General features: G+C 38.9%; 1 protein-coding gene across 9 annotated transcripts in view; it reads right to left on the minus strand.

Moving 5' to 3' along the window:
• Positions 1-2,383: 2,383 nt before the first annotated feature.
• The window catches only part of SMG1 (SMG1, nonsense mediated mRNA decay associated PI3K related kinase), a 108,671-nt gene continuing 87,369 nt past the window's right edge, over positions 2,384-23,685 (minus strand). For 8 of the 9 annotated variants that reach the window (XM_023764240.1, XM_023764239.1, XM_023764242.1 and 5 more), the window contains 13 exons: positions 23,250-23,476; positions 20,793-20,943; positions 20,495-20,684; positions 19,853-20,322; positions 17,658-17,795; positions 14,553-14,705; positions 12,934-13,113; positions 11,805-12,032; positions 10,964-11,175; positions 10,698-10,804; positions 9,778-9,957; positions 9,591-9,697; positions 2,384-6,856 (listed from right to left, as the gene is read on the minus strand). In XM_023764240.1, coding sequence (XP_023620008.1) covers positions 6,779-6,856; positions 9,591-9,697; positions 9,778-9,957; positions 10,698-10,804; positions 10,964-11,175; positions 11,805-12,032; positions 12,934-13,113; positions 14,553-14,705; positions 17,658-17,795; positions 19,853-20,322; positions 20,495-20,684; positions 20,793-20,943; positions 23,250-23,476 — 2,421 coding nt within the window. In that variant the 3' untranslated portion in view covers positions 2,384-6,778. Of the gene's footprint in view, positions 6,857-9,590; positions 9,698-9,777; positions 9,958-10,697; positions 10,805-10,963; positions 11,176-11,804; positions 12,033-12,933; positions 13,114-14,552; positions 14,706-17,657; positions 17,796-19,852; positions 20,323-20,494; positions 20,685-20,792; positions 20,944-23,249; positions 23,477-23,685 lie in introns of those variants that run through there. The other variant, XM_023764246.1, reaches the window with a different exon arrangement.

The following is a 23,685-nucleotide window of genomic DNA, read 5'->3' on the forward strand; positions in this document are numbered from 1 at the left end:
GCCTAACCCTGCTCCCGCCCCCCGGCCAAGCCCGTGAGCCGTTTAGCCCAGGCTTGTGACGCGACGCCCGTGCCCACCACTGAAGTTTTGAGCTGTTGATGTAGATTTCTGCATTGTTCCTTCCATAGCAAAAGGGCTTTAGCTTGGTAGGGGGAGGGGAGAGGTCATCTGGGCTTAGAGAACTCGTGAAAAATGCACCGCTTTGTAAATCTGGCTTATGGGGTCTTTGTGGGGCACTTGTTATGGAACGACGACCTCCCTCTCCAAAAGGGCTGGTTTTGACAACTTTCCTTACATTAGCCAGTGGTTCTCAACCTTCTGGCCCTTTAAATACAGTTCCTCATGTTGTGACCCAACCATAAAGTTATTTTCGTTGCTACTTCGTAACTGTAATGTTGCTACTGTTATGAATCGTAATGTAAATATCTGATATGCAGGATGGTCTTAGGCAAGGACCCCGTGAAAGGGTCATTTGACCGCCAAAGGGGTCGCGACCCCCAGGTTGAGAACCGTGGGATTCTTAAGCAATTTAGGAACTGAGTGAACTTTTGAGGCACTTCTACGTCTTTTCTCTCCCGGATTTCAAAATGAACTAACAAAGCGCGTTGCTTTTCATCTTTCAAACAAACTCATACCAAATGTTGACCTGGTCAGATGTCTGTTTTAGGAAATCTTACCGAGCGTTTAACGTACAGCTTTTTATCCTTTTATTCTGTTTTATGCTATCGAATTTAAATGTTTTAAAACATATAGGTCTACAACTACCAGGTTCTTTTTTAAAAGTTCAGAGAAGGCATAAAGAACTGTGAGAGAATGTAGTGACAGATCACAGAAAGCCAGGCGGACAGAAGCATTATGTATTTCAAGAAAGGGTAGGATCTTTGAAAATCATCTGGCTCAGATATAAACACTTGACGGGGTGGGAGGGAAGCCTTTGCAAGGGAAAGGGACTCTAATAAAGCGCTACTTTGGGGACTATTATTGGGTGGAAAATGGGAAATGTAGGTAAGGTGCACCGAGCTGATCGAGAGAGCCCATTTTGGGAGATTTTAAAGCTATGAAGTTTGAGAGCCAGGCCCTCCCCTCCCTCTTCAAAAGGAAGTCAGCAGACAGTAATTAGTCTCAATAATTATATCGAGCACCGAGTGCAAAATTTTGCTAGAGGCACCGTAACACCCACTTCCAAATGAGAGGCCAGTTATTAGCTTTAAAAAGTGACATTTCTAAAAACAAGAAATAACCCACGTCTGCTTTGGTAGCTACTTCTGGTTTTCACCCATTTCCCTATGTACAACTTAAGACGACTTTTCAACACCCACTTGAGAAATTGGGTAGGTGAAAAAAAATGGGAGCAGCTCAAGCAGCAACAGGTTCTTCACGGAGTGTTTTGTTCCTGGAGGAATGTGTTCCCAGAGCTATTTGCCACTTCACAACCCAAGAGCACTGCTGTAAGGTCTTCCAACTTTCCCAACGGCTTAAAAAACAAAACACCTACCCTTAGTGTAGCTTTCTTTCGAGCTTTGGTTTTGTACTGCAAAAACAGGATGTGATCTTTCAAAACGTGCCAGATGACTAAACAGCTAACACTATCTAGCGGCAACAAATGCAGTCTGACTTCCAGACGACAAAACAAGCCGGACATTTAAATTTTCCTTCAGGTTTTCATATCCCAGGGAATGTACATGTCAATGTTTTTTTGTGTGTGAGATTTTGTTAATCCTCACCTGAGGATATTTTTTCCGTCGACTTTTTAGAGAGTGGAGGGGTAAGACAAACATCTTTGTGAGACAGAAATCAATTGGTTTGCCTCCCGCGTGCCGCCACAACCAGGGCCAGGGTACTTGCAACCCAGGTACTTGCCTTTGACCGAATGGAACCTGCTGCAACCCTTCAGTCCACGGGCTGACGCTTACCACTGAGCCAAACCAGCTGGGCTATAGATTTGTTTTTAAATATTGACAAAATTAAGCTTAACAGTATCTTGATAAGAACTTTCCCACTGAAGTAAAATTCCCACTGCTGTTCAAAAATACTATAGAACTTCGAGGAGAGAAAATTTTTTTAAATTTCTAGAGGTATTCATGCTTTAAAAAAAGCTACTTGCCTGGCTGGTGTGCTCAGTGGTTGAGCATCGGCCTATGAACCAGGAGGTCACCTTTCAATTCCAGGTCAGGACACATTCCCAGGTTGTGGGCTCCATTCCCAGTGGGGGGGCGTGCAGGAGGCAGCCGATCAGTGATTCTCATCATTGATGTTTCTATTTCTCCCTCTTCCTTCCTCTCTGAAATCATAAAAATAGACTACTAAAAAAATAACTACCCATATAGCAAAATTAAGTTTTCTGGAAACTACTTTGACCAAGAAATTCAGAGCTTAAATGCTACATCTTTTTAACCTTTATTTTTTGAAAAACATGTACTTCATACAATCTCTGCCATGGTAATGCAAATATGCACAAAGTAGGCATGTATTTTTGTTTTCCAAACAATTCGTTATGAACATTTTCAGGAAGCTGGTGTGATTTGTTCAACTTTTAATCTTAAATACAATCACAAAATTATATCCATCAGGAGGCATTACAACCTTTTGTACAGAGAAGCCACTTTATTTTATACAATGTTTACTAGGACAAGGAAGATTCAGTTCAACTCAATTTGCTCTTATAAGAAGGGTAAAGTAAATTAACAAGTATGATGTTGCCACTGACATTACAGGTGGAAATATAAGGGAAATTTAAACCAGAAAAATAACTGACACAAGAACTTTAAATAGGAACTGAAACTGGGACTATCAGAAAAAGAAGAGGGGGCGGGAAATCAGCCTGTTTTAAAGAAAGAAAACATTCAAGTCTGTATTTCAGAACAACATGCAATTCCTTGTTTACCGTCTTCAAAAGTAGAGCTAATTGTATGACATTTTTACATTAGCACAACCAACAGCTTTTCCCTACTAAGCCCAGTCAAATTCCCATAGAAAGTAAAAGACTCTAAACAGTTCATGTTGTACAATTAACCCTTGAACCTAGAAAGTTGCTCTAAGAGTCCATTTGCCCATTTGGAAGAAAGGCATGGTGATATGGTTACCCAGGCCTAAAAAGGAAAGTGCAGCAAACCCTTAAGGGTCAAAAAACAGTGAATTTCCCCTTCCCAATGTTTGGGAAACTTTGTAATGCTAGTTTTTCTCCATAGGAAGAATCTAATAACTCAAATAATGAAAACATCTATCTTCTTTAAGTGAACCTTACATTACTATATCCTACCTCCTTGATTTAAGGGAGGGTGGGGTAGTTCTAGCTTTGAATTACTGTCATTTTACAAACTCAGGAAGAGTACAGAAGGTCACTGATTTCATATGCATCTAATTTTATGTAAAACAATGGTATTTAAATGTGCTAATAGAAAAGCATTCACTGATTTTTGATGTAAGATGAAAGGACTAACAGGCCAATTGAGGGTGTTTTTCTTTAATATGAAAAGAATTGGGAGAAAAGGACCAGCTTCTTACTGCCAAAACAAGTAAGCCCCCAGAGAAGTCACAAATATGTGGAGGAAAATAGGCCAGGAAGACTTTTCAGTTTAAAGTACTGCCTATAATACCCCAGATTTAAAAGAACCTAAGATTGCACATCAACTCTAATATTTGGCTGTACTTGCATTGCCCTGCGTGGCATTTTTTAAATGGCTCTTTCCCTAAATTTCACACATCAAGAATAACCACAAAACAATTCAGAAACACCAAACATTGGACAATATTTTAAAAAACTACATACTAAACTTAGTTAATAAAGGCAAGTGTTAAGGGCAGAAGTGATGAAAGTTTTTCTTTGTATTACAAACCCTCACCCTGAACCTGGGTTTGGGCTCTTAATAAAAATAATTTAAGGAAACAGATCAAGAGCTTGATTATCAGTTCTCAAAGAAATCTTACATATCTCAAAAACAACTCACCACAGTGTCAGACACAAAATCTATTTTGTGTCACCTAGCAAACTGTTAAGAACTCAGAAATGCTGTTAAAACACACCAAAGAAACAGTAAAAGAGAAATACACTCTATAAAACCATTAAGCCTCCACAGCTTTGTAGAGAAATCAATATTTAGGCAATTCTAGAAAATTAAAGACAACAAAGACAATAAACTTCAATTTCCAAGGGTACTTTGAATGATAGGTTGTAGGTTATTCTGTACCCCCTGAATTCGAGAAAGAAAAAGAGAGGAGCAGACCCCTGGTTTTCCAGAGGTATTCTGTATCATTAAAAATGTATGACTTCATAACCACAGCACTCTAAACTTTACATTGTTAAAAGACAATCCCCAAAATATAGCCCTGACTTCTCATTCTGCTTTATCACCAGGGCTTTTTACTGTTGATTAACTCTCTAATTGTTGAGTTCTCTTACAGCAGTTTAAAACGGCAAGGCTACTAGTACTTGCAGAATCACTTCCCAGAGGAAGCCAAACTGTAGAGATTGGGGTCTTGTCCAGGGTGCAGTAAGGAGCAGCTTTGAAGTCATCAGTTATATCTGCCCCACAACCAAACATATATATGCCACACTATTCTCTGAGGGATTATTTTAAAATGAAAATGATGGATAATTTACCAGAGGCACATGTTTTTGCTATAAAGCTGTTTCATTTTTGCTCAGATAAGGTGCCAGGTACCTCTGAAGCCAAAAATTCACAGGTGATAAAGTTCACCTACTTCATTTATCTTCTTTGCCAAAGAGGAAGCAATTTTTGAATACTACCTATAGGGACAAACTAGTATGAACTGGTTTTATCATTTTGATGGAAATTTTTCCTTGTGACAATGTTGCTGAAAAAACTGGTCAATCTTGAGGAGCAGAGGTAATCAAGTGATGAATGCAATAGCCCCACAGCCTCTAGGAAATAAAGCAGTGTGCAAAACACAATATGGCATTATTATTCCAGATAGGTTGTTTTGATTGAGAAAGTAAGGTTAAAAAAGAATGAATAAAATTTGATGCACTAGGTTCCTTAATCTTGCAATTAGACACACACGGGTATTTTAAAAATACCACCTTTCTTGCTCTATCTGTTGAAGTATTAAAAAAGCACTGATACTGAAATGCAGTCTAATGGGTATTTAATTATAGATTAATGCAGCAATCAGAATACAGAAAACGCCAGAGCTATGTGGAATTTTTTCCTTAACAGTTCTCAAGTTTATCTGTGAGGATTGGCAACTAGAAAGTGATCACAGTTCTAATCTCTAAGACGTAGGAAAAATAGACTCAATCAAGATTTTAAACTGTATTCTTCGTGTTGTGATTTTAAGAATCCTATTCTAATCTGAATTTTATTTTGGATCAACAATTGAGTTTACAAAGTCAGTACTGAAATGCAATGCTCAATTTAACTTGATCATGAAATCACTATAATTAATGTATTACTAAACAGCAAACTATTAAAATTATGCAAAAACAAAAGTACTTCACAGACTCATTGAACTTAATAAAAGGTACTGGTGGTTCTCACTTTTGCTGATGTTTTCATGTACATGTCCTAGAATACCAGGTAAACTAAAGCACTTCTAATTTACACCTTGTAAATTAAAAGTATCAAATGAGAAAACTGAATTAAAAAAACATTTCACTCTACCTTCAAGAGAACATCACTTTATTTTTTATCTGTCATCAACAATGTAAAACTCTAATAGGTATTCTATCCTGGTTTTTAAAAAGGTAAAAAGATTACATTGGTTTAGCTACTTTCTATGAAAGAAACTACAGCAATCACAGAAGAGGGAAAATTTGAATGACCTCCAAAAAATGCACACTATAAGCAAAGGGGAGTGTACATGAAATCAAATGTCTGTTAGATTCATTACTTTTGAATGCACAGTGAAAATTCTGGAAACTGTACATGATAGAATCACAGAAATGACTTAACCAGAATTACATTTTATATGTGATCATCAGACCTTGAAACAATCCTTGAATTTTCCACGTTATCAGTGGATTTAGAGAATTTCTGTTTATCACTCCAAATATAAGTTGTGTAACAGCATCAAGATGGAAGTATATGAAATATAAGGATTGAGCAAAAAGTGAATTTGAAAGATGTCTAATCTACTAGATCAGGTAAAAGGGGAATGGGTAGGTGGTAGGGTCTAGGGAGGAGGATGATGAGTGGGGTTTTTTCCTTTTATTTCAGAAGTAAGTTCTTCCCATGTAGTGTATCTGTTACATAGCTCTCCATTTTCAGTCCATTTCTGAAATTCTTATCACATAGCCTTTTTGTACTTACTGGTCAACCCAACCAGTACTGTTGCCAAGCAACAAGTGTTACACAAGAATCTGAATGCATCAAATCTTCCTTGGCTGTGATTTCTTTGCGGCCCCAGTTCTCTGTTTCTGAGCGGGGTTTGTTTTTTCCTGGATTGTACACACAGGGTCAGGTGGAATGGAGTTCCAAATCACTCTGTGCTCCGCAGCATCCCGATTTCTTTCTGCAGCTAACCTCCTGACACATTTGCAGCTGTTCTGAGGCAGAAAGACAATCTCCGTGTTCAGGCGGTGAGCTTTCTTTCCTTCACCCTTGACCCTAGGGTGGCAGGCCATGGTGTTGGGCGTATCCCTGAGTGCAGCTGCCCTGCAGGATTCCCCTCCTTGCGCACCGAGATTTCCTAGGTTTCCTCAGAGTAAGCCCCCAGTTGCATCACCACCGACTGTGGTGTGGCTTTGGATGCCTGAGGCTGAGTTGATTCTGGTGGACGTCTGACCTCGCTTAACCAGACTCATCTACTGTCTTGCCATTCACACCCAGGCTGTCCAACCTTCATACAGCTGAGCCAAGTTATCTAGATTAGTTGCTTCCTTAATGACATAGTCAACCTGTAAAAATGGGCAGGACAGTATTTAAAGACATTTAAGACATGACATGGTTCATATATGAGTAATATGAATTATTTAATATTAAGTTTATAATCACCCAAATTAATTACCCAAAGGAAGTATAGTTGCTGTTGTGGAAAAGAGGTTAAGTAAGTGGAGCTTCCCTCATAATTGCACAGCTTACAAGATGGGTGTCAGGAACCTCACAACCCCTCTGAAATTTATGAATCCTTAGATGAAGAGAGCCCTACTGACCCCACAGTTGCTCTTAAAATTAACATGTATAGTCACTGGGAAAATGCTTAGGTGCTATGTAAAAAAGTGCCCAGCAGATTCTGGAACACAGTTGGGGTGCTCAACAATGTCCACATTCTGACTCAGCTAAATTTTTGTTTATTATAAGAGATACAACCATCTCTATATCCAGAGCATCCATCAGGGTCCAATTATATAGCAAATGCTCACTATATGGCTGAATCATAACCTATGAAAAAATTGTATGCAAAGAACTCTATACTTACCCCATTCCTATAACCCTTAACTTACTTTCATACAAAATGAAATGACTATCAAAATAAAAAGTACAAAAGCCAAGCCTCCTCTAAAAGATGAACAGAGAGCTATGATGGGACAGTCATGAAAGCATACAACCCATTAACCTATGAGAAAGTCAGAAGTAAAGATAATAACCCATGGTTATTATCCACAAACATTGTCCACGGTTTTTTACAAACTTGAAAAATTGCTTCTAAAGAGTGACTCTTGACTATGAATAGTGCAAGCTCAGGTCCTATACCAGTGATGGCGAACCTAAGACACGCGTGTCAGAGGCGACACGCGAACTCATTTTTTTGGTTGATTTTTCTTTGTTAAATGGCATTTAAATATATAAAATAAATATCAAAAATATACATCTTTGTTTTACTATGGTTGCAAATACCAAAAAATTTCTATATGTGACACGGCACCAGAGTTAAGTTAGGGTTTTTAAAATGCTGACACGCCGAGCTCAAAATGTTCGCCATCACTGTCCTATACAGTGATTTAACAGTGTTTGAAATAAAAAACTTCCCTGCTGTTGAAACTGAATTATGGATGCCAAAACTTTCTATATAATATCCTATATACTAAAAGCCTAATATGCTAAGTGTCTGGTGGCCTGTTCAACCAAAGCGTAATATGCTAATGATATGCTAAGGCTACTCAACCACTCGCTATGACATTCACTGACCACCAGGGGGAAGATGCTTCGACCGGTAGGTTAGCTTGCTGCTGGGGTCAGCTAATCGGGACTGAGCGAGATGGGCCGGACATGCCCTGGAGCCCTCCCACAGCCCTTCTCCAGCTGGCCAACCTCCCACGTCCCTACCTGGCCTGGTCATGCACCGGTGGGGTCCCTTGGCTTGGCCTGCGCCCTCTTGCAATCCGGGACCCCTCAGGGGATGTCAGAGAGCCGGTTTTGGCCCCATCCCGCAGGCCAGACTGAGGGGCCCCACTGGTACACGAATTCGTGCACCAGGCCTCTAGTTAGAAAGTAAGACTTTCAAGCCTCAAATTTTTACAGAAAAAGTTACATCTGTAATGGAGAATTGAGAGCACTGTCCTTGACCAAGTGATCTAACTTGTGTCAAAGATGTGAAATTCTGAGGACACATCACTGACATAGCATTCCTGCCAAAATGGTGATACTGAATATAATTATAAGGAAAAAAAATCAAATACAAACAGTCATATTCTGCAAAATAAATAGTCTGGACACATAAAAAATGTCAATGTCAAAAGAAAAAAAAAGCTGGGAAACTATTCTAGACATTAAAAGAGACTAAAAATAGGAAAAGCACATAAAATACAGGCTGAACCTTGATTAGATCTTATATGGGAGTGTGGGGATGGTTTAATGAGAGGACATTTAGGGATAACTGGAGAAATCTGAATATGGACTAAATATTAGCAAAAGTCAATGTTATCAAGATGAAATAGCAAAATGTTATAACATCACTGTTGTTTCCTGATTTGGTAGTTATATAATTATATTGTAGCTATATATTACAATGGTTTGTTTAGTAGACATGCTGAAGTATTTAGACATGAAGTGTTATAATATCTACAACTATCAAATCGTTCTGAAAAACTGTGTCTGCATCCACAGACAGAAAATGTGAAGCAGACTCAGGAAAACATTAACAACTGGTTTCCCAGTTCTAGGTAGTGTTTATGAGCATCCCTACATTTCTGTAGGTTTGAAAACTTCCAAAAGAAACAGCTGAGGGGAAAAGAATTCATTTTCAAATTTCATATATAAAATTTAGTAACACTACTGAGAAAATTTCATAATAATGACCTCAGACAAACTGATGTCCAAGAACACTTTATAAATAGCATTCCTGTACTCAAAATGTCAGCCTCGGTTCATTTGAAACCTTCAGATAGTCCTCTTTAAAGTGCAAATTAACTGTCTTCTGGTGGAGAGAGAGGGAGGGTCAAGTCACACGTTAAATTTCTGTTACAAGAGGGCTGGGGAGAAAATAAATTGCTAACAAAGTAGAATCAGAATAAAGTGGTGAATATTTGTTAATTCCAGAGTTGTTATTCAAAACCTTCTGAATCCTAAAAATAGATATAAGTTTCTAATTTCTTGATGAAGCCCCAAGTATAATGGTGAGGGGATCTTAAAACCTCTGCTGTTTCAGCAGCATTAAAATGTGTAATTCAAGTTTAAAAAATGGTCACCTACCTGTTCAGCAACTGACATCCTCCTATTTGGATCAACATCTCGACCCTCTAACTTGGCTTTTACTCTCTTCCACACACTGACTGCATACGAGTTTCTCTCTTGCACAGCTATGAAGCAATGGAAACATAAGTAAATCAAAGCACCACTTTGTATGAATATGTAAGGCATCGTTATTCTAACTAATTACCTTTCCCAGTTTTAGGGTCTCTGACGGCCTTTTTAGGACTACAAGCAACACTCTTGCCAGTTCCAGGAACGGTGCTTGGTGGAGTATCTGCTGATGTAGCAAGATTTTTCTGAATCAGCTTTCTAGCATTCTGTGACATGACATCAGGCTGGGTCTTCTGGCCAGTGTTGCTTCGGACTGCTATAGGGAAAGAGTTGGTAGCTCAATTTACATGTAAACAGAAAATGAAGGGGGACAAAGAGGAGACAGCAAGGAGACACTCTCTCAATCACCAACTACAATGTATGGCCTTGAAAATAGATGACTTTATCCCTTGAAACAGAAGTAGTTCTCCTAAAAATAACAGCCTAAATAGCTAGACATCCAGGTATAAATTTATAGCTTGTTGTGGCATCAAAATACTATATCTTAACTGTCCAATAAGATTAATATAGAATGGTATATTAAATATAGCCATTAAAAATAAAAATCAATTTGGCCACTAAGTCATTACAAAAGAAGATTATTTAACTACAGGGAAATTATCAATATTAAATCACAAAAGGCAATAAAAATTACTTCACAGAATGATAACAATTTATGAGTATGTGTGTGCATACATACAAAAAAAGTCAATGAACAAACACAGTCGTTTTACTTCTAATTAGAACAGAAATACAAATTTTTCTAGATTTTCCTAACGGGTATATATTTCATAATCATAAAATAAATGAATAAAAGGGTATTTGAACACAAAGTATTTTTAAACTCTCATATTAGTACTTTTAAAATTAAGCCAAAATTTGTTCAGTTTGAGATAAGGCAGAATTTAGGGAAGCCCTTTAGATACTTATAACTTACAGTACAGTTAAATATCTTAGCTTCTATATACAGATTAACAGATCAAGATTCAGGTCTTTTTTGAAGTAGGAAAGTCCTACCTGCAGCAAAAGAAGGCTGATATGTAGTAGATGATGTTGGACTTGAACATTCATTTGTTGCATCGGTGATTAAAGGTGATGCAAAACTCACTAAATTATTATAGATACTGAAATACAAAAGAAAATGGCTTACTTATGGGATGCTTTATCAGATTACTACTTATATATAAGACAAAGAACATTAAATGAGTTAAATAAACAAAACTTACATAAACACCAGAGGTTTAAACTTTACACTTTACATTTAGGTCAGAAGGTGTCCTTACCTCTGACTTTGTGTTTTCAGTTCTTTCAGGGTGGGTGTTATTTCCTGGAGCATTTCAACATGTTCTTGACTTCGGACCTGACCCATAGCTTGGACTAATGTAAACAGCACCGTCTGAATGTTATCCTGCCATGATTTATATTCACCCAAGAACTGCCTAACACTGTTCTCATAGGGAACATCATCACCATCTGCCAGAGCAGCTTCTTCATCCTAGAATCCATTTATTAATGATCAAGAAAAAATGGTTTTTGTTTCAGTAATTACTCTTGACAGCACCTTCTGAATAACAATAAGTGTTTTTCAAATATCAATGTGTTTAATCTGCTTATTGCCATTTAAGATGCCCTTTCAATAGGAATTTTGTTTCTAGCACAAAATAAAAATTCCAAGTAAAAATAAATCCTAAAATCAAATGATTTATTGTTTTATAATGATGACTAATCTAGCCTTTTCTCGGGGCTCAGTTTCCTTACTGTTTAGATTATGTAGGATACTAGAAAGAAGAGACAATATTTCAATCATTTTGAAGGCACACTTTGGAGTTTGGAGGTAATGGTGGGAAGAGAAATTGGAGACCTAAACATTCTGAAACTAAGTTCAAGTTTCAGCTATATTATAAAGTATGTTACTTTGGTGAATCAATTTCCTTAGCATTCACTTTCTCAGTGTACAAAATCAGGGTACTACTACCTGTTTAAAAAAAATAGTTGATGAAAACACAAATTAACTCAGATACAAACTGCAAGATGTGACTTGAAATTGTTTTTGTTTATTATAAATAAAACTATGTAATTTTATAAAAGGGGGGAGTGATTGTATATTAATGTTATTAGTCTTACCTTAGCCATTGCTTTCAGGAGGTGTTTGACATCTCCAAGTGGCCGATTATGGCCAGTGAGCACAGTCTTTATATTATCAACCAGATTCTGAATTGTTTCACAGACCGTTTCTATCTGTTGTTCTTTCTCTGTTTGAATTGCTCTCTGAGCAGACATATCCTGGGTCAATTGTTTGTGTGCTGACAAAAGCCATTCAGAGCTGCCAATAGGATGTTCAAGACTAGTGTCCTAAACAGAACATGCATTTGTTTGATGTTAAGTATCAGCTGGAATAATATAAGACTCTTTTCTTCTTCATCATCATCAAAAGGCATTAGTAACTCAAGTTGACACAAAGAACTTCAGTTGTCAAGTTATGAATTAATTACCCAGAAAATACTAGTTTAAACAATGTATGAAATACAGGCTAAGATTTTTAACTTTTCAGCATAATCATACAGGGAATAAACAATTAAAGTTTATTCAAACCTAAGACATGTATCTGGAATAACAAGATGATCCATATCCAGGACCCCAAATCACTCTTTAAAATGAAACTGGCCCTGGCTGGTGTGACTCAGTTGATCGGAGCGTCATCCCATACACTGAAAAAGTCTCAGGTTTGATCACTGGTCAGGATACATAAAGGAAGCAACTAACCAATATTTCTCTCTCTTCCCCTCTCTAAAATACAATAAAAAGTCAAAAAACCAAACAAACAATCTAGAACGTCCTGATACACAGCCTAAAGCCTCCCCACAAAATATAAACATCAAATTTATCAACTTGGTATTTCTGTACGTAACTCATCTGTCCAGCTTTTGTCTTGCACCAGCACTGCGTGCTTGCTACCCTATTGTCAGTGCATCTGAGTCATTTGCTATACAGTATCTCTCTCCTCCCCTCTGAACCTCCACAGTACTCTGAGAATGCTTTCCACTTTTTCATTCACTGTATTATTTGTATAAATAAGTTCCTTAAGGGCTAGGAACAAGACTCAACCATCATTCTATTCCCTCAAAACATCACATATAAAGTACACATTCAATAAATGTAAATTGAGTGAATATCTTGATTTTTGAGGGTTTAACATCAGCCTTATCATTTTAAGTACTAAGTCTCTATACTCCCTCCAAGATTCAAGACTCACCACTCTCTGTAATAAACGAAGCTCTAACTCAGAAACCGAACTGTTAAACTGTGATGCAAATGAACACATTTGCTGACACCGTTTGATTAGTTCAAATAATGCAGCATCCAGGTTTAAGGCTTCAGCAGTTCTAGTTCGTAAACTCTCAAAATGAATGATATTGCTGCAGAGGAAAGTGACCTGTGAAGAGGCAAAAGAGGAAAGGAACCATCACAAGAGGGAGGGAAAATGCAATTAATGACAGAAACAACACTACCTATTAATTTCCAGAATTCAGGACCAAAATAGGTTCTGAGAATGTATGAATTATGACTCTTCTGAAACACAGACCTAATCCGTATAAATTATGGCTGTAAATAAGTGTACATTTTTGGTTGTTGATACAGTTAGGTTTAAGATGGCCCAAAGCACCTAAGTATAATTAGGTATATGTATCTCCTACGTGATTGTTTTTACACAAAAAATTTGTTCCAAGAGAAAATTGTTATCATATTCAGCTGCAATTTGTACTATGTCCAAATTTCAATTTGGAATGTTCCCTTTCTACTCCTAACTTTACAATGAAGACCACAAAATGCTAACTAGATATTTGAAAGTATTAAGTACATTTTTAAGGTAGATAACAGTATTGTGTTCTTAAATAGTTATTATCTTTACAGACACATACTGACATCTTTACAGATAAAATTATAAAATATGTGGGATTTCCATTAACTATGGGATGGGGAGGAGTAGTAAGAAATAGAGAGGAGCCCGGGTGGTGTAGCTCAGTGGTTGAGCATCAACCTATGAACCAGGAGATCATGTTTTGATTCAGGGCACATGCCCGGGTTTCCAGATCAATCCCCAGTGGGGGGCGTGCAAGAGGCACCCAATCAATGATTCTCTTTTTCTTTTTTCTTTTTTTAAAGAAAGAAAGAGGAAATAAAATAGGCCTTAAGTAGCCTCGTTGGTGTGGCTTAGTGAATTGAATGTTGGCCCATGCACCAAGAAGTCACCAGTTCGATTCCCTGTCAGGGCACATGCCTAGTTGCAGGCTTGATCCCAGTAGGGGGTGGGCAGGAGGCAGCCAATCAATGTTTCTATCTCTCTCCCCCTTTCCATTCCTCTCTCTCTAAAATCAATAAAAACATATATATATTTTTTAAGTAGGCCTTAAATTGATAATTTTTAAATTTTGGTGATGGGTATATGCAATATTAGTCTAATTTTGAATTTGATTGAAAATTACATTAAGTTGGGGTTTTTTTGGTCCTCTCTGTCCCCCCACCCCAACAAAGTTAACCCACCACCCCTGGCAGAACACTAAGACATTTTATTGCCATCTGGAAAATACAATATTCAAATCTTTAGAGCACCTTAGATAAATGTGGAATTAAACTCTTTATTTTCCAACAGAGGCTGCTGGGATACTTCCAGTAAGGGTCCGGGGAAATAACTGGCTGTGAGCTCAGCCTAAGGAATATTGCCCCCACCCATAGCCTTTATTGGTCTTTCTTCCCAGAGCTTTGACTAGAGGTAGAGCTCTCAAGATACCCCTAGTTATCCAACACTTAACTTCCAATCAGTTACATAACCTTGCAACTGGAAACAAAAATGGCATACATGAGTCACAATACCTGACTTGCTCTTTGGCTCTCCTTAAGGACAAGATTTCTTCTTTCTGCTATTGTTGCTTCAAAATCTTGTAGTACAGGTGCCAATGCAGGGTTGGCACCACCCGCCCACTTGAGTCGCTGTTCAATACTTGCTTCAAGTGCTGCTAGTTTTTCCTATAAAAAGCCAGGAGAATCTCAGTTAATATTTGACACTCTCAACTTCCTGTCTATTGAGCATTTTATATAAATACTAGGGGACCAGCACGCAAAATTGCGAGAGACCCAGGACCCAGAGTCCCGTGGCTCCGCGGGACCCAGAAAGAATCCCGCGGCCGCCACCACCACAGGAGGCGGGACCCGGAAACCTGCCCGCTGCCCCAGTGGGACCCAGAAACCCACCCGCACCTCCGGTTAGGTCCTCCAGAGTCAAGTTCCCGCCCACCCGTATGTGCTTTGGCGTGCACGCAGCCCCGCCCACCCTGTGCACACAGCCTCCTGCTGATCGGTTGTTACAGCGTGATGACCACAGGCTTTTTATATAATAGATCAGAGATTCAAAACATACAAGATGAGGCATATGCAATTTAGAAAACACCTTTAATAGTCACCTTTGGAATTAATCTAGATTTTACTTTGAATGTTTAAAGCTAAACAAGTCTGGACAGGTAAGAATTGGCTTTCAGTTTATTGCTTAAAATTTTCAAAAGGAAGTTTCATTTTCATTTTCAGTCTTTTTAAAAAAAATTTTCATTCATTTTATTTTAAATAGTTATATACCCATTATTTTTTTTTTCCAGAGAGGAAGAGAGAGGGAGAGAGAGAGAAACAGCAATGATGAGAGAGAATCATTAATCAGTTGCCTCCTGCACACCCCCTACTAAAGATCTAGCCTGCAACCCAGGCATGTGCCCTTGACTAGAATCAAACCCAGGACCCTTCAGTCCCCAGGGCGATGCTCTATCCACTGAACCAAACTAGCTAGAGCTCATTTTCAGTCTTTAAAACAAAACACCTGCTACTCCAAATTCCTACTGCACTATTTGTGCTTTCTATAAGAAAATCCATTGTACTTTTGATTGTGAAAAATGAAAATTTTTCTGTTCCACAAATTTAAAAGTTTTAAAATAATGGTAAAAATCTATCCAGATTATTGTAGCAAGGAAGGTGTTATATAACAAAGTTATTTCATTATTTATTCAACATTTCAGGAGGAGGAATTCACATTCTTTCTCTTTCACCTGCTTCTCTCCCTCTCCCTCCCCTCCTACCCCCTCTCTCTCACACATTACACACACACCTCCAAAATCAGGGGGTGGGAAAAGGGCAAGAGTTTACTCTCCTAAGTCGAAAAGTAGGACTAATATGCCAGAGAAGAGGTAGTATTTTAGTCTTCAAAGAAGTGAGCTCCAGAAAATATTAATATTTTTAAAAATATCACAGAAGTGATTCTACTGATTTTATCTTATTAATTTATAAAAAGAATAGTAAAATGTTAGTTACTACTGAGTAAATGAGGTATAAGGATACACAATAAAACATATATATATATAACTATCATCAAGACCAGTTTCTTGTATTTAAAAAAGGGAGTTGAGATTAAATATGTAGCTAAGAAATACAATCAATAATAGTTTGGAAAAATGTTCTGCTAGATATAATAAGCTAGAAAGAATTTCTTATATGTCTGTCAGAAAACAAATTAGGTATTCAAATTTTTCCAATCACCAAGGTTCCCTTAATATATAGATGCATAGTAATCATCCAATTTATTAAAAACTGAAACATATTAGCATAACCAATGGACATGGACACTGGGGCAGTGAGGGCTTGTCCTGGGGGAAAGGAGTGCCCGGGGAGGGCTCAATGGGGGGGGGGGGCGCACAGAGAAAAGGAGACATATATAATACTTTAAACAATAAAAAACAAACAAACCAAAAACCTGAAACATTTAGGATGTCTCTGTTTCAAAATATACCGCTACTATAAGATTCAATTATCTTGGAGGGTAAAAAAAAAAAAGACATAAGCTAAAAATAAAAGTGACACACGCATAACCCGTGGACACAGACAATAGGGTTGTGGAGGCCTGGGGTGGGGGGTGGGGGTAAACTATAAGGAGTCAATGGGAGAAAAAAGGGGACATATATAATACTTTCAGCAATAAAGATTCTAATCTAATAAAAGACAAAAAGGGTAATTGACTGTACCTTCGCTACGCTTCCCATTGGCTAATCAGGGCGATATGCAAATTAACTGCCAAGAAAGATGGCGATTAATCGCCAACAAAGATGGCGGTTAATTTGCATACGTAGGCACAATGATGGGAGGCGAAAGGGGAAGGACGGTGATTGGAAACCCGGGCGGCAGGCAAGAGCCGGGAGGCAGGGCAAAGGCGGCCCCAAGCCCGCCTTTGCCCTGGATCGGAGAACTGGCCGTCTTTGCCCACCCCCCAGCCGGTGATCGGAGAAGCTGCGACGATCCCACAGCAGGCAAGGGCGGCCTGCAGCCAGCCCCCGTGTGCGCCTGCCCCTGGGTCGCCGTGGCGATCCCACAGCAGGCAAGTACTGCCCCACCCTGGCCACAGCTCAAGGGAGAGTACAACACACAGTGGAGGCCAGGAGCCTGAGAGATCAACAGAGAGGGGTGCCTGCTCCAAGCCTCCATGGTGTGGCTGGGGGCAGGCCCCCAGTAGACACACAGACACACACACACACAGTGCCTACTCTGAGCCTCCAACGTGGCTGGGGGAAGACCCCCAGCAGACAGACAGACAGACAGACACACACACACACACACACACACACACACACACACACACACACGGGACGCCTGCTCCGAGCCTCTGCTGCCAGACTGTGGTCATCAGTAGGACATCCACTGAGGGCTCCCGGACTGAGGGGCAGGCTGGGCTGAGGGAACCCCATCCCCCCAGTGCACGAATTTCGTGCACCGGGCCTCTAGTAAAAAAATATAAGTGAGAAGGGAGGGCCATGCTTCTGTGGCTTAGAAGCCAAGAACAAGCATGTAGATATATTAAACAACACAGCACTATTACTTCATTTCATCACAGTCTAGGTTATTCCTAAAAGTAAGACATGCTGGAAGGAAGATCTGACAAAAACACACCTGAACTGCTGCAATGGAAGTTTCAATTTGGCTCAGAGTATGAAGTTTCTTTTTCATGCTGGTTAGGATGGCAGACCGAGGGGGAGGTGTGACTGACATGGCTTGTGGTCTGTTGATAAGGAGATCTTCATGCTGCCACTGTTCAAAGAAAAAGAAATGTAATAAATTCAGGAGGAAAAAAACGTTTAGATAAACAAATAAAGGGAGCAATGTTGGGACTGAAAGGGGAGACAGAGAAACCCAGCTGCAGCAAAGCGGGCTGGGCAGGAAGAGTAATAGAAGAAACATTACAAAAGGACCACACCAGGTACAGAATGCCTGATAAATTTCTTGGATCAGTGATTTGCAACACTGAAATAGTAATTTTGAAGATAGTTACTATTCTATGTAAAAGACTAGTACACAATCCCTCCATCTGAAAGATAATCTCCAGTTAAGAAGCTGAAACAGGTGTGGTGGTGGGAAGGGTTGTCCAGCATGGAGGCTAGCCAAGTGACCAAAAGAATTAATGCAGCAGTCACAAAAGAAAGAATTCTCAAAACAGAGAATCTAGAAGTGAGAAAAAGGGGTGGGCAACTGTTGAGAGAAAATGAAGTCATCCTATATGCGGTAAGGGTGGCCCAAGAAGGCCCAAGGGATGTTTGGACAACAATTTAAAAGTTATGCATTATGCTTAGAGTTTAAATTGTGTTCAGATACAACTGAAAGGACTTTTACAATGTTTTCCATGGAGTTGTTAATTTTTAAGGGAATAAACTCCAAATGTATAAAACAATAAAATTTTTCAGCATTACATTTTTTAGAAGTTAAAAAACATCCCCAAAACACATCCGAATGTGCTACAGGGACTGCTAATAAGTGCAATTTTTTAATTTGAAATAAATGCAATTTCATAATTTGAATAATTACTTTTCTTAACTTATGAACTAAGGAAACAGCCAACAATAAAACTGCGAGGAGAAGAAAATATGCTGGGGTTCCATGCACTGAGCTGAAACCACCAATTCCATTATTGGGAAGCAACTTCAATATAAATGGTACAAAGTAAACATTATTTGTGCCAAAACAGATTCCAGGACAATGTAGTACCCAAATATTACTCCATGCACAACTTGTTTGACGCTATTGACAATATTGAAGACTATATTTGGAAAAAAAGGGGGGGAGGGGGAATAAGTAGCTACAATGTTACTGTGCTTGGTGTCTTACATATATTTTTAAAAATATATTTTTATTGATTTCAGAGAGAAAAGGAGAGGGAGAAAAAGATAGAAACATCAATGATGAGATAGAATCATTGATTGGCTGCCTCCTGCATGCCCCCCACCGAGGACTGAGCCCAAAACCTGGGCATGCGCCCTGACTAGGAATCAAACCGTGACCTAATGAGCCATGCCAGCCAGACATGCTAAATTCAAGTTCATAACCTGAATCCAAATCACTTCACCCTAAAGCCTTTTCTAGTCATACTGCCCCTAAATAAGCAAGGACAAACACAGGCTTCTAAGAGCAATTCCCAGATGAGACAGATTTATGCACAAAGCTGTTGTCACATCAGAGCATCAGGGAATTGGAAGTCACTTTAGAAAGAACCTTTAGATGTTAAACAATACAGGAGGCATATCCACATAACAAACATAATAATGACATAGATAATACTAACCTTTACAATACTGACAGAAACCAATTCAAAGGACACAACTGTAAATGCAAAATTATCTCAACTATATAAAAAAGAAATAAGGATAATTGAAAAAGCCAAAATACTAAAGCTAGGTTTGCTCTTGGTTGGCACAGTTCAGGAGGTTTAACCCTTTGAGTGCCAACCAATATCCTAGGAACTATGCTAAAATTGCCAAGGCATTTTTGCTGATTTTACAGCAGTTTAGGAAAAAAATTATGAATCGCAAGTAAATGAAGTTACATATTCAAAAACTTAAGGAAACCTTTACTACAGTGACATATTTAGCAATATCATCATCACTAATAAAAGCAGACTTGGAACTGGACGCCATTTCGAAGCTTTGATAGCGCTCCCGGCACTTTTGGCGAAAGACAGGAGGAGCGCGATCGTGCTCCCCGGCACTCTAGGGGTTAAGAAGTTCTCTGTTTATACTGTTTTATGTTAACTCCCCCAGTTTTTCAAATTCCTACATTGAGGGAAAACACAGTATAAAAAACCCCAAAAACCCTACCTGAAACATGGCAATATGTAGCTGAACACGCTGCAGGCTTGTCTTACAAGAGGAGATACTGGTTTCCAACCTGCGCACCAAGTCATGCTTCTTCCAGGCAGTGTCGTAGGAACTTGCTAATACAGTTGCCCTGTTCATGACCAACTGAGAGAATTTTCCAACCTGGATGTTGTGCTCCACAGCTTTCTTACACAGATCATCGACAGAAACTTTGCTTTCAGCACCAAAATCCTTTGCCTCCACCTGAGCAATGATGTCCACACCGAGCGCGCTGATGAAACTGCAGAGCGTGAGCCCCAGGGCTTGGTTCGGCAGTCCAATCAAGAGGTGCCTCACGAAGTCAGCTGTGAATGCCTTTATAGGTTTGGCCATCTGGTCTTCACTGAAGCAGGAGTTTCTAAAAAGGGTTTTCACATTAACAATCTGTACCGGCCCATTGACAGCGTTCTGATCTTCCAGGGAACTTGATCCTAAAAGAAGGAAATTGTCTAAAAGTATTTCATGCCATACTAAAATAAGGTAATAACGCTGCTTATTTAAAAACTTAAGATTTTATGAGCGAACAATTAAATTAAGCCTACTCCATCCCACTGCCTTCCAAAATACCACATAAATCCAGCATGTTTAAATGTGAAATATTACCTGACAAAGTTTTAGAAAAGGTACCACAGAGCCTGAAAAACTCCTTAATTGTCTGTAGTCTTTTGAGAAAGAAAATCTCTTCTAGCACCTGCCGGTGATTATCATCATCAAAAAAATTGACTTGGGTACTTCGGGCTTCCCTTATAATGTCGATCTTTCGCCAAGCTACAGGAATTTCCATCTTGTTTAACTATATAAATGAAAAAAAAAAAAAAAAAAGTTCATCTCGCCTCTTTTCCTACACTGAACAACTACTTTGCTGCATTTGCATTACTCATAATACCAAGTCAATATTTACCTTTTCAACTAATAAGCCAAAAGCAGTCTCAACTTGGGCAAACATGCCATCAAATGCTACCAAAAGCATCTGGCCAGCTGACATTTTTGGTGTCTCATCAACTGAACCATTTCTTGGTTGGATTAATTCACCATATTGAGCATGAAGTACTCTACAGAGAAAAAACAGGAAGTTAAAACCCTCAGTAAAGAGCAATACATTTGGGGGAAGCACAAATGGTCAACAAGTCTCACAGCAGCATGCAGCCTAGAAAAAAAGTCTTTTGCATTAAGGAAGGAGTGTTACAATAAAATGGCATTTGGTGTTAATCACAATGTGAAGTCAATGGTTCCAATTCAGTATTAGCAATTATTCATGTGATTAAATTTTATGTAAACTTGAATTGTGACAATTTTAAAAAGAACTATAAAAAAACATTACAGCCTCACATTGCACACAGAATGTGAAATAATACAAACCCCCAATATTAAAACAAAAAAAGTCAAGAACCCCAAAATTCCTAAGCTGGTGGAACTAGCAAACACTGTCAAGTATGTTCATATTACTGTCACACAGTAGAGCCAACTATTGACCGTAAACTGAAATACCTGCCATTTATCACTATTGAGCTGACATGTTTGTGCTATAATAATTATGTTCATTTTTTTCTGCAGAGTAAAACAACTATAAAGAAACATGAGAAAACAGAAAAATTTTGAATGCAGGAGAACAGGAAACATTAAAGAATTATTATTTTTTCTGAAATAATGGCACTAAGATTAAGAAAAAACAAGTTTATGTTTTACATATATAATTCCTGCAGTTAATTTAAGAATGAAAAAATATTTGCTTCAAAAAAATTGGGGTGGTACAACTTAAATAAGATTGACCAGGTACAGATAATTACTGATGGTGGTAAGATGGGGGTTCATTATATTATTCTCTCAACTATCTTCTATCTTTGAATTTCCCTTTGGGAAGAAGTGTGATGGGACAATTTATTTCTATTCCCTCAATTATATTTTCTGAAATGAACATCAGAATGCCAAAGAATGAGGTTTTGAGTCACCAGGAATAAAGGGGCTTGGGGCTTAGCTATGGGTATAGTGCATGGCTAGAGATACTGCCCAATCTCTACAGATTCCAAAGTCTTATTGTTTTTCTGGATTTAAGAGCTAAGAAATACAGTATTCAATATCTCAAGCAAACCTATAAAATTTAAGCTAACTTACAAGTATTGTTCTGAATTGAGGTATATACTCCATTAGCTAAGTGAACTGGCTCAGATGCTTCCATGGAGTTCTAAGGGCTGGCTTAAAAAATTCACACTCCAGTTTGTGCTGTACGTGCAGGTATGGTGAAACTACAGCACTAAAAGGATATATGAAGGTATCCGATAAAAATGCATGGAAGCCCGGCCAGTGTGACTCAGAGGCCGAGCATCAACCTATGAACCAGGAGGTTGGGGTTCAATTCCCAGTCAGGGCACATGGCCAGGTTGCAGGCTCCATCCCCTATAAGGGGCGTGCAAGAGGCAGCTGATCAATGATTCTCTCTCATCACTGATGTTTCTATCTCTCTCTCCCCCCCCTCTGAAATCAATAAAAAAAATGTATTTTTAAAAAACGGCAAGGAACTACACACATGCACACACCCAAAAGTGAGTGCTTATGTTACTGGTGAAATCTTAGTTCTGTTGACTGTACCGGTGTCATATGCATGGTGTTACTATTGTACTATAGGCATGCAAGATGCTAATATTGGAGGAGGAGGGATGAAGCATGCACAAGATCTCCCTACCTACATTTTTTTTACAACTTCCTGTGAATCTGTAATTATCCTATATAATAAAGAGGTAATATGCAAATTGACCACCACACCCTCACAAGAGGGCTGCCTACGACCAGGCTGGCAGGGGGGTTAGTGAGGGATGACCAAACAACTGAACAGGCAGACTGCGTGGGGCAACCAGGCTGGCAGGGGGGTTAGTGAGGGACGACTAAGACTGAACAAGCAGGCTGCATGGGGCGACCAGGCTGGCAGGGGGGTTGAGGGATGACCAAACAACTGAACAGCAGGCTGCGTGGGGCAACCAGGCCGGCAGGAAGGGGCAGTTATGGGTGACCAGGCAGGCAGGCAGGTGAGCAATTAGGAGCCAGCGGTCCAGGATTGTGAGAGGGATGTCCAACTGCCGGTTTATGCCTGATCCCCAGGCCTAAATGGGCAGTCAGACACCCCGCAAGGGGTCCCGGATTGGAGAAGGTGCTGGCTGGGCTAAGGGGACCCCCATACCCCCGTACACAAAATGCGCACTGGGCTTCTAGTTTTCAAATAAAAGGTTTCTAAAATGACATGTATATAAGCATTAATAAGTAATTATATCTGCTCCAAAAATTAAAAGTAAACTTACAGAAAAATAAGAGCTCAAAATGTTTATCTGGCTTCCCCATCTATTTCAGAAGAAAACAGAGCACTTGCCTTGCAACATCGATGTAATGAGCATGTGTTTCTTCCTCAAGCCCCATAGCTGCATTTCTTAAATAGGCTTGAAGAGATTCAACTAGAGTCTGCAGGGGAACGCCATCAGTTGTCTGTTCAATAAGACTGTCCAGTTCCTGAAGCATACTTTCTAATGTGTATTCTCCTTTCATTAAACATCTCAATGCTTCTGGAAATATGATTTGCCGGAAATTTGAATTTAATTCCTATAAATATGTAAGAAATATAATTTAACATTTTCTGAGTTTAGGTGACACACTTAGAGACTTAATGCCATAATTTATGCACAAACTTGATGCAAACGTAATTAAGTTACAGATATAAACCTCACACTAATCTTTAAGTGACTGCTTAAGCAACACTAAAAGGGGAGGAAGTCAAATTGCTTTTCTGAAGTAAAGAGATGAGAAGTACA

Source organism: Myotis lucifugus, unplaced genomic scaffold, assembly GCF_000147115.1.
Source record: "Myotis lucifugus unplaced genomic scaffold, Myoluc2.0 scaffold_324, whole genome shotgun sequence".
Classification (NCBI taxonomy): Eukaryota; Metazoa; Chordata; class Mammalia; order Chiroptera; family Vespertilionidae; genus Myotis; species Myotis lucifugus.